Consider the following 18,300-nt stretch of genomic DNA (forward strand, 5'->3'; position numbering starts at 1 on the left):
TGCCACCCAGCCTGCCATCCTGCCACCGTCCTGCCACCCAGCCTGCCACCGTCCTGCCACCGTCCTGCCACCCAGCCTGCCACCCAGCCTGCCACCCAGCCTGACACCGTCCTGTCACCCAGCCCGCCACCGCCCTGCTCTGCTGTCCCTGTCCAGGGCAGGACCGCAGCCCCTCGCCACGGGCCCCTCCCAGGCAGGGCATTCCACCTCCCCCTGTGCCCACCCAAGAAATGTCCTCCATCCCTGCCCACCTCCCCTCTGCCCCGGCTCCACTGCCCACACCGGCATACCCCATCCCCGCCCGGCCTCCCTCACCGCCCCCGCCGCCATTACCGGCCCGCTCGGCCGACAGGCGCGTCGCCGTTGCCATGGGGACAGGCAGCGGCCGCGGGGCACCCTGGGAGCCGCCGCTCCGCCTCGCCCGCCCGGGCCGCCCCCGCAGCCCCTTCCCCCGCCGCGCGCCCTGCTCATTTCCACCCGCTTATTTCTGTGCCTCAGCGGGATCTTCGTGGGAATTTGGCAATGTGGCGTGCAGGCAGCGGGTCCCCCGCGCCGTGACCTGCTGGCCGCGGACCTGGCGGTGGCTGCGGAGGCACCTCAGGGTGTGTGTGTCTGTGTGTGTGTGTCTGTGTGTGTGTGTGTGCCCGGGAGCGCACAGGCCGGACCCAGCAGGCTCCGAACTCACCGTCTGGGTGAATTATCCCATAGGATAATATAGGAATATTATCCTATGGAATATCCCATAGGAATGAAAGCAGCAGGGGCAATACTTTTCTTCAAGGCTGGACACAGTAGGAATCGTGCCCTAAAGGCCTCACCTGCCGGGCTCCGGGTGGGCAGAGGCTTTGGGCCACAGCCGTTTTTTATCCTGTGTAGTTCAGTGGGTGTTTCAAAGTAGAACAGGAGAGAATGTTAATTGGCAATTTTGTCCCAGTCCTGACCTTGGATGTTTGATGGTGCAAATATTTACTGCTTTGAGTTTTAATTATTAGTATTGCTCTACCAGCAATACTTAGCAGCGTGCTTTGAAAGCAATGAGCAACTGCATCCTTTGTATTTCTTCAGAGCTCTAGGAACCAAACACATTCATTTGGAAATGGTATGTTCCAAATGGCTAGCCATTTCTGTTGAATTGACTAGACTATACTTGCACACAAAATCTGAGAAATGAGCATGTGTAATCACTTCTGGCAACACTTTTATAGTTTTGCATTTAAGGTGTTTTAGTTTTGTTTTACAGGAAAATGCTCTGAAAATACCCAGTTTTAACAGGCTTTTTCTTTTTGCTGGACTTCCTATTGCCTCACAGAAAAAGAAAGAAATGATGGATGGTGAGCCACAGTAAACGGTGCAAACTATCCATACTGGTATTTTAATTTCCAGTGAGGTTTTTCAGGATCCCTGTTCCATACATGGAATACTGCATTTCCAGCTTAACATAGTAGTTTGCACAGACAAAAATATTACTTTCAAGAACATCTTTACTATTGTGCATTTGATCCAACCTAATCAATCCTGGAAATACTTTATCCCATTTTAAGTGTTTTCAGGATTGGACATTGCTATATTCAATATTAACATTTGAAACATGTGTAAGCACTTGCTAAAACCTAGGCCAGTTTCACCTCTTACCATAGGGTCAACTTTAACTGAGCTCAGTGGCATGTTGCTCAATTACAGCAGAAACAAACTTGGCCCTTAAAATCTGAAAGTAGTCTGTTACCATTTAACGTTCTTAAAATACCTCTCATGCTCAGGGATCTCGTTAGGCAAATACATGCAGGCAGCCACTGAATTGTGACCATCTCTGGGGCAAAAGGCAACAACCAGATGTGAAAAGAGCATCCTGGATAACACAGTAGAGTAGGATATTTTTTTAGCAAGTATTCTGGACCTCCTCCTACAGCTTGTGCGCTGACAATTTTCACTGGTGGTGCAAAAAGGAGAAAATACAACAGTTTCTGGATACATAGAATCAGCTGAATCACCTTCCCTCAGTATTCGGAAGTATACTGACACATATTTATATCAGAGAAGTCCCTGAGCCCCACAGTGTGGATGATGATCTGAATTCTTTAAAGCTGAGAGCGTTTGTAACTGAGGCTTATTTCAATATGATCTCTGCTATAATTACTTCTGCATCTATGCTCCCCTTGCCCTCCCCTTCCTCCATCCCATTTCATAAGGTGAAATTTGCAGCTGCAACTCCAGAGCCTCCTTGTTGTGGTCAGGGAGAGGGTGCAAGCCCTGTTATGCGGGAGGTAGCTGTGACAGTGCCCATACAACATTAAACATTACCCAACAGCTTTGTGATCGCCCCCAGCACAAAGCTGCCTGCGCCCTGTCCCTTCTCCCTTCTCACTTGTCCCTTCCCCCTCTCCCAAATATTTCTCCAGCTCAGTCTCATTGGTGCACTACTCTCCTTTGCCTTTTTTGGACTGCCACCCTGTCAATCTAATGCAATAAGGCCAGGGGCAGGTGCAAACCCCTTGCTATGGCTCTTCTTACTAACCAATCCTCTACTGGCCCCTTGTCCCAAAATACCTAAGAGCCAATGGAGTGGGAAAACCCGGGACCTGGGGAGAGGCCAAAGCTGCTGGATTGCTAGTGGGGCATCCATTTAGGACCTGGGTTAGCCCAGGAGCTGCTGAACGCTTGGATTCCTCTTGGAACTGTGGTGACTTGTGGATAGCAGGGGTGCTCTGCTGATTCATTTTCATCACTGTCAACATGGTGATCAAAGTATTTGTAGCCACATCTTCGGGGTCTACAGCGGTAGGTTTCTCATTTAACATACTCCTCTTTCTGCTGGGATCAGGTTGGTAAATTAGCCTAGAAGATCCCAGGACAGTCTGAGTTTGCATGTGAGAGAAAAACCTACTGGATTTCTTCTAGTCCTCACTGGCCACCTTGTTATTGAAAGCTCCTCAAGATGTAGAGAATTCCTGTTAATGCAGGCTTTTTTGCATGCGAGGTTTTACTACAGTTGTAACATTTACATACAAGTTATCTGTCATTTAATAGATATGTCTGTTTGAAAAAGTATATGCAATATATATTCACTGAAGAAGGAAAAAGTGGTATTGTATTTGCACAAAGCTAAGGTAGATTGTTTACAGTAGAAATGAATGCATTTGTTTTTAAAAGAGACTTCAGAACACTGCTTCTGCAAAAGGGGAACTCTGTCTAAGAAAGAGCCTGAAGCCAAAGTAAGCTGAATCAAGTTATACAGAAAAAAATTCTTCCCCACCCCATCCCTTTCTATAGCTTTTTGCAAACTTTTTTTTGTTTTTTCCTTAGGTTGGTGTTTGGTTTATTTTGTGCATGTGTGTTTCTCTTGAAATGCTATACTGATGATTTTTAGTATTGAGATCTACTGCTGTAGCTGTCAGCACAGTGTATCAGCTGAAGGGAAGGGCATGTGAATAGTAGGGAGGTTGGAAGTCCATGGGAGGTGGGAACCGGGAAAGAACTGTTTCCTTTTATATCCAGTTCCCAGATGAGCTCAGATTGCAGGTTTCCTTTGGCAGTCACTCACTCACAGTGACATGGCTAAACAAACTGGCTGGTACTTGCACATAGCTATAACTACATCTCTGTCTCTCTGACATTAATGCCATATCTTTAAGAAGATTCCAGAGTTGGAAAGCTCCAAAAAACACTCCCTGTTCATGGAGCCACCATCTAAAAAAATGAACTGGGCGTCACTCACTAAAATTCAAATTGGAATACAGCTGAGGAAGTTTGTCGTTCTCTTATCAGCTTATCTCACCAGCCTCTCACTAAGCCTGGCACTCTATATTTACTATTGGCATTTTAGCACTCTGGTTTTTTTATAAGAAACCTCAGATGCAAGTGAAAAAAGGAAGAGGGGGTTGAAAACCACAGGTTTGGTAATTTGTAATCTAGCAGTTACTGGTCAAGTAGCTTTATAAATTGCCACACGCTGTGTGTCAGTGGTCTTTTTGCTCCTGTTTGTCCTCCTGTTTTGGTCTCCTTCAGTTGATCAAAGAAGAGTCATCCCTACCTCCTTTGCTACTCATCCATTTTCTGAGGAAAGTTGTGACTGTGACTAAATCCCAGAGCAGACAGTGTGTGTTGGTGCCATCATCATCCTGTGTGCCTCAGGCACAAACTGTTGCCACCCCATCTACAGGACCGGGGCTGTAGTTCATCAAGGCAGTTGTACAAGTGCTTGGATTAAACGTCGACATTCAGAGATCACTTACACAATTAAAACTAAGCGTGTCACATATTTGTTTAGCACTAGCTGAACCAAGATCTTTCCTCTGCTATATGCATTCCTTGTATCTCCTCCCAGCTAGCAGCTATAACTAACTCCTTCCCTCTTGGAATGCAGTGAAGGCACGTGTATACGACTGACACCACGCAAGCTTTATCCAGCCATTTTGAGCTGTTAAGCATTGCTACTGTGGTTTATTACTGCTCAGAAAGATAGCTAATGCGAGTGAACTGTTACAGGTTTTAAGTTTATTAGTGCCAATCTCCACTGTATGTTAGCAGCCTACAAGAGCTGTTAGTGAGATGCCAGACATATATTGGAAGGGCAGGCATGGCATCTTTACACAGCAATACGCCTTTGTATTTTCTGCGTTCTGGTGTGTTGGATGTATGTATAGCTGCAGCTATCTCAGAAGGCAGCATGTGTTCAGATTACTGATCCGTAATTGCAATGCCAAGTAAACACAATGTTCAGCTGGAGTACTTTTCCACATTTACTGATTAAAATGGATAGAGGGTATCCTTTCAATGAACCTTTAATGAGTTTTGGTATATATAAAATAAAACTCACTCATGCAAAAAGCCAGCACAAAGCCCAGTGTATCACTAAAATCCTGTTACAAACAAATTTTGTATCAGCCATGTACAGCTTTTCCTGAGAAGAATGAATTTAATCCCTAGAGCTTAAATTGGAAGTCTAAATTGTTGTAGTCACACTGATGCTCTCTTCAATGTGGCTGATATCCATCAAATGCATGTTGTTAACTTTGAATTTCAAATTAAGATGGCCCAGCCTCCTTTAGTGTAAATCAACAGATGATCATTGGTAAAGAATAAAAATATGTACAACACAGTCACACTACTAAGTGCAACCGGTTATCATGTTAATAAATACTTTTGAAAAGTGAATGCAGTGAACCCAGTAACATTCTGGTGCTCTGGATCAAATACTTGAATGATATAATTCACTGTGGCTCTTAGAGCAAATCTGCAGTTTGTATTTTTCCTCTCAGTGGTTCAGAAATGTATTATAAATAGTTTCAGCTTTATTATCTTTCTGCTCTAAACTTAGCTGATATTGAACTATTCATTAAGCAAGCAGAAGCAGAGACATTTATAGCTCTAAGAAGTACTAAGTGCTTGGCTTGAAGCAAGCAGTAAAAAAATAATTTTGTTACTAGCCACAGAGGTGTTTAGAAATGAGCAATGTCCTGCAAGGTTCTAAGGTACCATGAACCATGGGAGAAAGGAGGTTCATGTCTTACACAGAGGAAGACTTCCAAAGTCTTGCTTACTGCTGCTCATGGTTAGGGCACCTCTAAAATCCTTTTGTTCCCAGCATTTCTGGTGACATTTTATGAACTGGCCCACCTTCAAATTGGTAGATCTCAGAAAGGCTGAGGAAAATGTAGACGATTTGAATTATGTCCTCTAAAATACAGAGTAGGGAGTTGTCATCTGTGACTGTGAATCTAACCATATGTAAACCTGAGCTCAAATTTCAAATTAATTTCAAGTCAAATAAGAGATTAGAGTGTGATAAATAAGAATAATTATCAGGAATAGATTGTCTATGTGGTATTACAAAATTTATGTTCCTCTAGCTGTAAGATGTTGACTATATACCATTTGCTTCTGCCATAGGCAGCTGGTCAACAGGAATGCTCTGGACTGTGAGGATATAGATGGTAATATTTAATTATGCATCAGGTGAAACTAATATTATCTGTAGTTCTTACACTCCAGCTAGATAATATTTATTTAGAAGTTTCTTATTTTAAGGGACTAGCAGCTAGGGATGGTGGAACTTACACTTTGTTGAAAGGGAAAGTGACACTGATGAAGTAATATCCTGCTCACCTCCACTTTCCAGGGAATAACCTGAATTTTTCCCATGCCATCAGAGACAAGCGAGGGCACAAACAAGCTCCTGCAATCTCATCCGTTCTGGGAAAACCTTTGCATGTCATCTGTGTTGTTACATCCTGGAAGATTTCCCTCTCTGAGTGCCATTTGCTGGAGAGATTCTTTTGGGTGCCCAGTTACCTAGTGCCAGCCACGGCAGAGGCTTGCTTTATGGCTTCGTGCTTAAGAGTGTGTCCCAAGTCTTTTGCTCTGCCTAAACCCTAGTGATTGTAAGCCTTAAGACATAGTACATCTTCCGCATAGTTTATTGTTGTTATCATCATGGGAAGCTTGCCTTTTCCTTATGCAGGCATAATTGCATGTGACTTTGTATTTTTCCTCAGCATTCATTTTTCACACACCCCTCTCCTAATTTTTTTTCAGTCCTGGTGCTGTCTGAGCCTCCTGTGCATTATGAACCTTAAGCTGAAGAAAAATTTTTTATCCAGGTTTAGTTCTAGAAGTTATAGCTACAGCCATAAGCAAGGGAGCACAGAATCTATAGCTCAATTTCCATTACCTCCTGAGGGGCACTTTCCACTGGGGCACTGGCCGTTCCAGGAGCCATATCTACTTCAGTGCATGTGTCCAAAGAGACAAACTGACGCTGAAATTGCAGCTGACAGCACTTGAGTACACTGGCTTTCAGAGCATGTGATGAAACTCTTAGTACTGGCTCATGAAGATTTTATTAACCATTTATGCAAACATTATCCTGCCACTTCCTCCAATGGAGTGTCCCTCAAACAATCCTTTCTGCTGCCTGAACATGTTCTGCAAATATCTGTGCAGCTAAATATTCATTAAGAAAATGATCTCTGTTTAAAAAGTGAAAAGAAGAGTATAAATAAACACCTTTGAGATCTGTCAACTGCATGGCTTTTGAAGACTTTGGATTAGTGTTTCCATTCAAAGTGATATACTTTTTTTAGCTCACCAGAAACCTCTGTTGTTGTCATAACAATGTGCAGCATTTTATGCTTGTTATTTTATAAGCAAGCATAGCTGTATAGCTAGATACTTCCTTATTTAAACAATAAAAGGAAATTTTACCCTTCATCATGAAAATTCATTCTTCCAATATAATAGGCTATCACTCTACTTCAGCTTTTCAGATTTATTAGATCACAGAAGTACATAATCCATGAATTATTTCTCATCTCTTTGTCTGTCTCAGGCTGATTTACATTAGCTTGGTGTCACTTTAAATTCGGTTGTTCAGATGTCTGACTTGTGGAAGACATGGTTTCAAATCATATGATGGCTTGTATGTAAAAATCACCTAGATACATCATTCTAGCTACTGACTATATAGGACACTAGCTTTGCTGCATGGAGTGGCATAACTGGGAGGAGAAGAGAGTCACATCTGGAATGCAGTTGTGCTAGATAGTAATTTAGTTGTCAGTGTCTGAAGAGCAGCTTTAGAGTATTTGTACAGATCAGTCCAAACAGTGCTTGGTTCAAATGCTGCAGTACTTGTAGGGATAAACTTTGGCCTTGCAGCTCTTAGACAAGTTAGACATATACAAAATGGAGAAGTTCCTTAAATATTGTATACCTGCATCCTAGGTCTATACAGAACTAGCATCGAAGGGAATAAGGGCCATGACTGAATTTTCGGCAGCACAGAAGCTCTGTATAACATGCTCTATTTCTATTTAATATGTTCTTCACGGTCCAACTGGAACATCATTCTGTAATTTGGGAAATATTTAAGCACAGGAGTTAAACTGGACTGGATTTTCCTTGAGCTTTCACTCATATTTAATTATGCCTACCATTAAAGAACAGGGACAGAGAGAGACATGTGGCTTATGGAAAGCTAAATGTTGTATGTCATGCTTAGGAAAAAAGAGACGGTTACATGTTGAGGACAATATGTACATTCTCAGATCTGTGCTGACTTTAGGCAGGATTAGTTTAGGTAGCTGTACACCACACTCATAAATCTGGGAGCAGAGTAGGAGGCTTCCTGCTGAGCCTCATTTCTGAGATGGAGGTATCACTGCTTCCAGGAAGGAAAGAAGGAAGCTGGGCGGTGCAGAGTGGGGAGTAATGGCAGTGCTCTTGCTGAGAAGCAGTGTTGAATCTCAGCTTCAAAAAGTTTGGGGGCTACTGGAGTAGTGAATCCGACCTGACATACTTTCATTAGTTCTGCTTGCAATAACAACTGCTTTGAGAAAACAATTTTCTTTTTAAATAAAGCATTTTGGTTTTCCTCTTTCCTAACCAGATCAAAAAGAAACAGCAAGAAGTAGTGGGCTTTTTAGAGGCCAACAAGATTGACTTTCAGCAAATGGACATAGCAGGTGATGAAGACAACAGGAAATGGATGAGAGAGAATGTCCCAGGTGAAAAAAAGCCTCAAAATGGAATTCCTCTTCCTCCACAGATCTTCAATGAGGAGCGGTACTGTGGGGTAAGAAGCTGCTTGGAAATTTAAAAACCATTCAGATAGTCTTCTTTCACAGAAAGTGACTCTTTTCCATTAGTAGGAAGTGTCAAACAAACTCCTTCAGATAATTTGAGATCCACTTTGAAAGAACAATTCTTAGAAAGCGTTTTTTAGGCACAGAAAAGTAATGAAACAAGATTTTACTCCTTTTTTAAGAGAAAAATATACACAGAGGGAAAATTGACTGCAGAAACTCTGCTTAACAGACTGTATGAATTATCCCTTGCAGTCCCAGAGCCTGGAGGCCCAGAGCAGGACACAGAGTCCACTGCAAGGCGTGGAGTTTGCCATCTGTGAGAAGCTCTGTGTTTTCCTCTCACATTCTCCTACATCCTGCTGTGTAGATCACTCACCACTTGTCCTACTGTTGGCTGCCTGCCTGCACTCTTACTTAAGCTCCTGAAGAGCAAAGGCAGTACTGTCTAGATGATACTATGGCTTCTTCACACAATATCTCAGGATAACCAAATGTAGACTATGAGGACAGCTCAGCTACACATGAAGTAGTAGACGCTCAATTATGTGGTTTGACAATACCAAGCTACTCAAGACTAGTGGGGTTCATAGCAAGGCTGTCTGCTATCTCTAGCTGTATTGCACTTTGCTTCTTGAACTTCCAGTTAATTTTGCATGGTGAGTGTTGATATTTTGTTTGTTTGACACAGGCTTACCTGGGCTGCTAGGAAGTCAAGTAGATGTCTGAGGCACCAGGGGCTGTGAACAGAAATCTTTCTTTTCCATTTTATTATACCAATATATAGTTTTTATTATATTATTTTTATATATATATTTATATATATTATATATATAATAATCCTATATTAAATATAGGAATTATAGTTGACTGCAATAGTTCTAGTATGTGGCTTGAATTATCAAAATTATATTCCTTATTCAATAAATATCCAACTCTTCATAACATAATTTGTAATGCTTATCAGATACTTTTGTATTTTTGTATATGCTTGTAGCAGGTTATTTCTCTTGAGAGTTTGTTCAGATCAGTGACAGGTAATACTGTACCAGCATGAATATTAGGATCGTGACTCAAAAGAGATATCTGAGGCAGTTTTTTTCTCATAGTCTGGTTGGAAATACATAGTCTGGAAAGTACTCTGATATGATCACTGAAATGAACTTGCAAAGTACTCTGAAACGCAGATCACATAGTCAGCCCAGTTTTAAGTTACTCCAGAAATCCAGTGTGAACTACTGCAAAGGTTGTTTTCAGAGAGAAGGGATTTACATGCCACTAAGTTTTCAGAATTAACTTCAATGCTCTCAGAACAAAAGTTGCTAGTATGAATAACAGAGTGCAATTGTTTCCTCATTTTCTCATAGGAATCTTGAAAGAGAACTTGGTAGGTTAGAGTTCATGTGCATTTTAACGGCCAATCTGCACCAATAAAAAGTATAATTTGATATATCTTATGCTGGATTTTGAGGCAACCAGTGTCACAATAAATACTTCTGATATTGCCCGGGAAGATTATATAGTGAATTAAAAAATAATTGCCTTACAAAGCATTGCAGCTGGTCAGCCTTGCCAGTAAACGATAAATATACAGGTTTTACTCCATGTCTGAAGCTATTTCAGGAAGCCAGATAATATAAATCTTGAGATAAATTTAACTTAAGAAAGAGTCCTTTGCAAAGACATCTCCATGTGGGAAGGGGTCCAGAAAGCAGTTGCAGATACTGATTTAAAAACTAAATCAAATTTAAAATTGGTCTAAAAGTCTCCAGAATTCTAATGTACCCAGCTCTCAAAGCTCATAGCTGATGATCCCAGTGGGTTCATAACAAAGATTAATTTATACCATCATTATTTCCAAATAAATATGGTAAGGAGATCCCTATCAGTACATGAGCCTTACCTTTCTCCTCAGGGTAAGGGAGCTGCACAGTGAGTGAGAAGTGGGATAATGTCAGCTGGTTGAGAACACGGCCAGGGGCTGGCAGACTGGTGCAAAATTCCTCCAAGTGATATGATGTCTTCTGCGACATGTCTACAATATAAAGCTGGGGATTTGCATTCTACTTCCCTGCATAACCTGTGCAGATCTAACAGGCCCATCATTCTGAAATCCTGAACTGTTTATGCTGTTTAAGGTTTACATGATATATCTTAACTCTTCTCCTGCATCCCACCCCCTTTGTCCTCAGCCACTTTATTAAAAACGGGGCTGAGAATTGCAAAGGTCTGTCTGAGTCTGGACTCCATTATCCTGAATTCATGGAAGTCCTTTTAAAATATTTTGTTCTTGTTAATACAGTTTTCAAGGGCCTCAGTCTTGTGGCATCTAGAAACCTTCGAATTAGTAGCCCAGGTATATGCAGCCAGTTTATCCCCATTTGCAGGTATGCCAAAATCACCCTTTAGCTTAAATAGCTCTAGTTCAGTGTATTTATAAATGGGAATCATATCCTCTGTTAATCTTCATTTTGCTATGCCAAACAAATTCACCTCTTTACACATCTTTTTTTTGCAAAACATTTTATTTTTCTCTTTCTCCTTCCTAACACTATTCTTCTTTCCTCATTCCCAAGTAGTCCTTTGGGTTTAGGTCAAAATTGTTACATTTCATTTCTGCTCATTCTCCTTTCTGAGATCACTTTCTTCCCTCACCTCTCTTTGTGTTGATTGTCCTGTATGTTTGGTTGCCTTTCACACATGTGCATGTGTATACTCATTAACGGTGTGCTGGCCTTGGGGCACTGGTCTTAGTGATGAAAATTCAAGATATTAGTTTTCCTTCCTCAGAGAAAGAGGGATTTGGAGAGAGACATGATAACCTTCAAATATTTTAAGGGCTGCAGCAAAGTTCAGCTCTGGTGCCCCCACCAAAAGGAGGGCATGGACCTGTTGGGGCAAGTCCAGAGGAGGGCCACAAATGTGATTAAGGGGCTGGAGCACCTCTCCTGTGAAGATGGGCTGAGAGAATTGGGGTTGTTTAGCCTGGAGAAGAGAAGGCTTGTATCAGCCTTCCAGTGCCTAAAGAGGGCCTACAAGAAAGCTGGAGAGGGACTTTCTACAAGGCCCTGTTGCAATAGGACAAGGGGGAATGGCTTTTAAAAAAGAGTGGATTTAGATTAGATATTAGGAGGAAATTCTTTACTGTGAGGGTAGTGAGGCACTGGCACAGGTTGCCCAGAGAAGCTTGGATGCCCCATCCCTGGAGGTGTTCAAGGCCAGGCTGGATGGGCCTCTGAGCAACCCGGTCTAGTGAAAGGTTTCCCTGCCCATGGCAGGGGGGTTGAAACTAGGTGATCTTTAAGGTCCCTTCCAACCCAGACCATTCTATGGTTCTATGATTATGGGTCTGAATTCAGTATTGACCCTTCTTTGAGCAGGAGGTTGGACTAGATGGTCTCCTGAGGTCTCTTCCCACCTGAATTATCCTGTGGTTCTAGTATTTTGTAAAATATGTTTTGCATCACACCCACTGGAGGTGGGACAAGATGTAAAGAACAAAAAATGCAGCAATGGAAGTTTAAGTCAGACATCAGAAAAAAATTATGTAGTTTTCAGGAGATTGTCTCATTATCCGGAGAAACACCTATCAGGAATAGTGTAGTGGTTCTGGCCTTGGATAAATGGTCCTCTGAGATCTCCAATCCCCTCTTCTGCAGTTCAGTGAAATTTTTGGGGTGGGGGTAAGGAAAGAGGAGATGATGGGGACAGGTGATGAGGCTTCCTTTTAGTGCTGGAATAGACTGACATAATGAGCAAGTAAATGCAGTCCTGTTGCTGATCTGCTTTTCAGCTGGTACATAAAAGTATCTGCATCTTCTGGCTGACCCTGAAAAGGTTCTTCACTTCCTAATTTGCACTGTAAAATGGAGGTTTCTTACAGATGCATTTATGAAAATACAGCAACTGTGAGCAGCTTTTCTGTGAGGTCAGAGAAGTTTAAGACTGTCTTACGAATAGCTTGAATCTCAGTTTTCTTTAAGATCTTTTGTATTGCCACTTGAAGAAACAGATTAGAAATGGATTCATTTTGTATGCCTGGCTATAGCACCAATTTCAAGTATCCATTCTAATCCATCAGTGTTGGCAATTATGTTCTTACTCAATCTTTTTCTTAAGCTGCTTCTTTGCTCATGTCTAGACATACATCTGCATCTTTGTCACTTTCTAAATATATTGAGTTCTCTGTTGCTCTTGTCTTTGCTTTTGCTTAACAAAAAACCCAAGAAAACTGAGAAAGAAATGGAATGTAAACTAGTTTTCTCTGTAAGCTGAAATCTATGCTTTCCTCTGTAAACTAAATTCCATAGACTAAAATGCCCACGTACATACTTTCTTCAAAAATCTCTGAATTACTAGGTACAGCTTTTATTTGATGCTTCATATAACTGCTTAAGTCAAATACACAGAAATAATGGGGACCTCTGGAGATCTGTAGTCCAGCCTGCTGCTCAGAGCAGGGATAGCTTTAAAGTTAAATTAAGTTGTTTGGGGCTTTGGCCTCTGAGTTTCAAAAGGCTCCAAGGATGGCATTTCCGTGCCCTCTCTGCGTGCTCTGACCTGGTGCTGTACCACTCATGGAACTTTCTGCTGATGTCCAATTGGAGTTTTCTGTTTTCTGCCTGGTGTTTCCACAGTGCTCATTCAAAGGACGGTAGTGTAGAGTGTATATGTGAATGTGTACTCATATCATGAAGAAAAACTCATGGAGTGTTTTTTTAAAATACATTTCACTGTATTTTCAAAGACTGGTTCCAAAGACAAATGACACCACTACCCTCCACCTATACCATTTATGTCTTCTCTTACAGATATAATATTATTGCCTACCTGAACTAAATAATTACTGCTCATTTTTCTTGCTGCCTGCCTTGGGAACAGTTATCTTTGGTTGTTCAATGAATGAAGATGTGAACAAGTCACCATTAGAAAACTAAGAGTGGAAATATACAATACAAAAAGTATTTAGTAATCACTGTAGTCATGCTTTTACCCCATGCTAAATACATAATAACTTGCTCCTCAGTGTAAGCAAGGTACCTTCCATTTACTGTGAGATACCACATTTACTGTGGATGTCATTGTATACTACCAGTTGCCATGGGGTACCTGATATGATAGAAGGTTGTATCCTCTTCTGATAAGGAGTTCATCTGGTCACTCACATGTCTTGCTTGTGCCCTCAGGTCTGGTTATCTACAAGTCTATGTGTCTCTGGAGATTTTTAGTACACTTGCCATCTTCTGCTTTTCCTCTGGAAAGGAACTAACGAGACGTATAAAATATGAAGTCCACTTTATGGCCTTTCCTTGTTACAGTCTTCTCTTTATTTACCAGCTATTGACATGTGCCATAGTTTGCTTAGGCTGTTTTGTAAGTGTGTGATATACAGGAGGGTACAAGTTTCCTGTGTTTATATGGCCTGTCAAAGGCTCACATCAAACCCAGTCCTTCAAATTGCAGAAAACCCTTGTGTTCTTATTTGTTGTATTGATCCTAAGTTTATGGGTTAGACTTCAGACAATGGCTTTCTAAAATACTTAGGGCAGACCTGGGTTAGGTAGGAAGGAGAACCCCACAGCAACATGAAAACAGCAAAGGCATGGTTTGAGAAATGGGTGGTCTGGAGCTGCAGCAGGTATTCTGCCTGGTCAGGGCAAAATGTGCTCTGGGGCTTCTCCCAGACTGGGCAGCTCCCACAGCCTGTAGCCAGGTCTGTGTGAAAGCCCATGTGTCCCTTGGATAAATCAGTGAAATGGGCTGTCATTTATCCTGCCTGTTAAGCTATGTTACCTCTTCCAAAACGGACTGAAATGTCATTGATTCCAGTCTTAATTAGTCTGATTAAGTTATCAGACTTAATTAAGTCTGATATTAAGGTGACTTCTAAGCCATCCACTCCATCCTTTCCCTAGGATTACTCTTGGTCAATGATTTATTCTCTGAAAATAGGAAAATGGTCCAATAAAACAACTCAGGTCCTAACCCAGCTTTACAACCCAGTCTCAAGGATGACTCAGCACTTTATTATTTACAGGCTTCTATTTTTGGAGTTATTTGGGATGAGAGGGAGGATGATAACACAGTCAAGATGGTAGTCTAGGACTCAGCAGACATGCATTCAGCCACCTGTTCTACACAGAGCCGCTGTGTGATTGTGGGCCAGTCACTTATGACCAGAGTTTCTGCTGAGATCTTAAATACCTGTTGATTTTTACCTGTGTAAGATGTAAATCATGAACTTCCCAGCAACAAATTAGTGATAGCAGAGGTTCCTTAATTGATAGGGAAGTTGTATAGGTGAATACAGTGAGGGCCATGCTAGTTCTAGATGGTAGGTTAGGAGCCATTCCTCACATCTGTTCGGTCATATTAGCACTGAAGAGAAAACAGGCATTTAACGTAACGATGTATAACTTCAGTTCACATGTGGACAAGATATTTTGCCTGGTACATATATGTCAGAGGGAACAACACAATCCTTTACTAAGTGTAAAAAGTAATTGCATTTTCTAACCAGAGTGCCCTTCTTTAAAATTAACTGTTTCTTCATTATCGTTTCACTTGTGCTATTACATTGACTGTTGCCTTTTATTTGCCATAAAGCTGTCCAAGGGTTCTGAAGATCTATTTTGTGTTCTTACTCACAGCAAGTTTTATTTTAACATTTAAATGGGAATAGCTTTGCTTTGATGTGTACAGATGAGGCCCATTAAAATGAGATGCTTAATTTTATCTGATTCTGACATAGACGTGGTATAATTAAAGTGTAAGTCTCTGGAGACATTTGACCATTTGTTCATTTTGCTAGTCAGTGTGAAACTCCCTTTATCTGAGTTTTCTTCCTTGGGCTTTAATAATGCAGGTGCTTGTACAAATGCATGGTCATTCTCATCAATATAAGAAAGATTTGCCTGGGCTAGTCTCTTCCTCCAGTGTTTTTTGTTTGAATTTTGTTACCAAGTCTCTGTTGTTTGCTTGTTTCTTTTTTAGGATTTTGAATCCTTTTTCTCTGCTAAAGAAGAAAATATTATTTATTCATTCCTGGGTCTTACTCCTCCTCCAGGTACAAAGGTATGCACTTCTGTTCTTCCAATGGGGGCCATTTATTTCATTTTAATAAAAGATAAAGATCGGCAGTGACTCAGCATGTTAAATAAGGGGCAGTGACAAGCATTACATCAGATGCTGGTGCAGCAAAGTGTTCTTAAGGGGAAAAAAAGTGGCTGGTTCAGTAAATACTAGAAAATACTTCTCTCTTCCCTTCTTTCACTGCAGGCTTGTTACCGTGCCTCCAGCTGATGATTTTTTTTTTTTTATTGTTGACACAAAGAAGTATTTTAGCATGTTCAGCTTTTAAATTATGCAGAATTTCCTAATGCAATGTATAGGTTGTGTTAATTACAAGAAACCTTCACTTCCCCCTGACTGCATCAAACCTCGAGCAAACAGGGTTTATACTGGCTACCAACAGAGGGGCTGTGCTGTGGACCTGTTCGGTTCTCTGTGTTGCATGCAGACTGGCACTGTGGGGTTTGATCCCTCTGCCTTGAGGAGGTAACTTAAAGTCTCACCCAGGACTTCATGAAGTCCCTTTGGGAAGTCTACCCATTGTTCTCCATCCACTGTATTTTGTATTTTTGTATTTTGTATATATGTTCCAATATATCTCTTGCAAAAGAAAAAGATATTTCTTTTTTTTGTCCTCTTTTTTTCTTTTTATAGAAAGCAATGTGTTATATGTTTATCAGAGACTTCTAATGAGTTTTATAACTGAAAGCATCACATCTCTTATCCTGAGATCCTGTTAGATGATAATAAAATGTGGCCATCTTTAATGTGGATGATTCAACAAAAGAAATTAATCAAGAGAGTCATGAGCCAGAGTGATAGAACTCCGCTGCATTGTGGTGACCTGGATGAAGAACTGCCCTGGAGCATGAGATCTGATTTCTGGTCCAACTCTGCTGCCAACTGTGTAGCAACTTGGAGTGAAACACAGTTATAAATGTCTCTGGTTTTCATCCTTGGTAAAAGCAGAGATAAAAAGGAGCCTTTGCTAAGTGCTTTGAGAGCTACAGATTAAGAGATACCCAGGGAGAGCCACAGTTGCTATAAATGGCTTCGACACTGAATCCCTGTGTGATAAGAAGCAAGTGATTTAAACTTTCTGCTTTAGCTGTTCCATTTCCCACCAAGGGAAATAGAAACTACTTGCCTACCTCACAAGGGTCTTGTGAGAATCCATTTAATTAACATCCACAAAGCCATGAAAGGCTTAAAGGACTGCAGGTATTGCATATTATAATCATTATAAAAGATACATGGAGAATCAATGAGATAGAGAAAATTGCATTTTTCCATCTTTCCACTTCATATATTATCTGCTCCTTCATGCAAAGTTTTGTTAGATAGTGTGTCTGTGAAGCAAAATAACAATTTTTTTTAGAATTCATTCATTCCTAGCTGTCAGCAGAGGCTATTACAGTTTCTACTTTGTGACAACTTTGTAAGTGTTGAAAATAATGTATTTGGTACATTCAGCTGGGCAGATTAGTGTTAGCGCTATTGGTAGCAAGCAAGTATGTTTTATGCTGATTAACTGCTGCATTGGTGGTGACTGTTTCAGTTCAGAAAGTGTTTCTGAAAAATCCATGTAAAGAGTGGAAGATATATTTACATTGTGTCCTTTTATAATCTGTTCCTGTATTTGAGGGAGACATATACAAGTATTTTAGCATTTACTGCAGAGGTGTTTCTCAGCATCTTAATTGCATTGCAGTCTGGCTGTGCTTTGTCGTGCAAATAGCCTTGCTGCACTGCTTGTGCTTTCCTTTCATTAGGCTGTCAATTCAACCTTAGCATGAAGTACAATGGATGGCTTGTGACATTGATTTTCAGCAGCATGAATCTGGAATAATAAGTCAGGTGTGGAAGAGATGGTGATGATGACACATATGACAGGGTTTTCTATTAATCCGCTCTTAAATAAGTGTATTTTTTTTTCTGGAATATGATGATAATTTATAAAAAAAGCAATGTATAAAGCACAGAAACACCACAAAACAGTCAGCATTTGTTTTCTAGGGGTTTTTACCTCACTGAGACATTACAAAGATTAATATGAAGCTCATACAGGTTTTATACTCTTACCTCAGAAGATTCTCTTTCCTTTTCCATCCATCTTTTGTCTCATATTGCACCACCAGTAGAGAAGCTCTTTAATGACCATGATGCTGTTTCACAGCACAGTCCACTAGGATCCTGACCCAGGACTGTTTTGGGCCAATTTTCTAGAGCAAGCAGATGAGCCTTTTGCTACTCTCACAACAAATTATAACTTCCCAACAAAATACTTGTAGTTGAATTCATTGCCACGTCAGTCTTCTGAGTGCAAAATACATGTTTCAGTTCTGCAGATTCTCATTTTTGTAGCCCTGACTCCTGTGGATTAGGTGGCTACAACTTGTCGCCAGACCTACTTGTCCAGCATTTACATTAAACTGTTACTGCTAGGTATTGGAGCTCTGATGGTGCCAGCGCCTAATGTGTAAGCTGATCTACTCTTACAGGGTGAGTCTGATATGTCCAGGACACATCAAAGTTGTCACCAAGGTGCAGACTGACTTTTAAGACACATGTAAAGAAGGTCTGAATACACAGATATAAAGGAGATCCTTCTCAGATCTGCAGCAATCACACGCAAAGTTGTGTTTACACA

At 41.0% G+C, this 18,300-nt stretch overlaps 1 protein-coding gene across 4 annotated transcripts in view; it reads left to right on the plus strand.

The window, feature by feature from the left end:
• Window positions 1-653: 653 nt before the first annotated feature.
• SH3BGR (SH3 domain binding glutamate rich protein) overlaps window positions 654-18,300 on the plus strand; it is a 39,447-nt gene continuing 21,800 nt past the window's right edge. The window contains exons 1-3 of one of the 4 annotated variants that reach the window (XM_080376686.1): window positions 654-2,775; window positions 8,384-8,569; window positions 15,573-15,653. In XM_080376686.1, coding sequence (XP_080232812.1) covers window positions 2,731-2,775; window positions 8,384-8,569; window positions 15,573-15,653 — 312 coding nt within the window. In that variant the 5' untranslated portion in view covers window positions 654-2,730. The remainder of the gene's footprint in view (window positions 2,776-8,383; window positions 8,570-15,572; window positions 15,654-18,300) is intronic. The other 3 variants (XM_080376687.1, XM_080376685.1, XM_080376684.1) reach the window with 3 other exon arrangements.

Source organism: Falco punctatus (genome assembly GCF_963210335.1).
Source record: "Falco punctatus genome assembly, chromosome: 2".
In the NCBI taxonomy this organism is placed as follows: Eukaryota; Metazoa; Chordata; class Aves; order Falconiformes; family Falconidae; genus Falco; species Falco punctatus.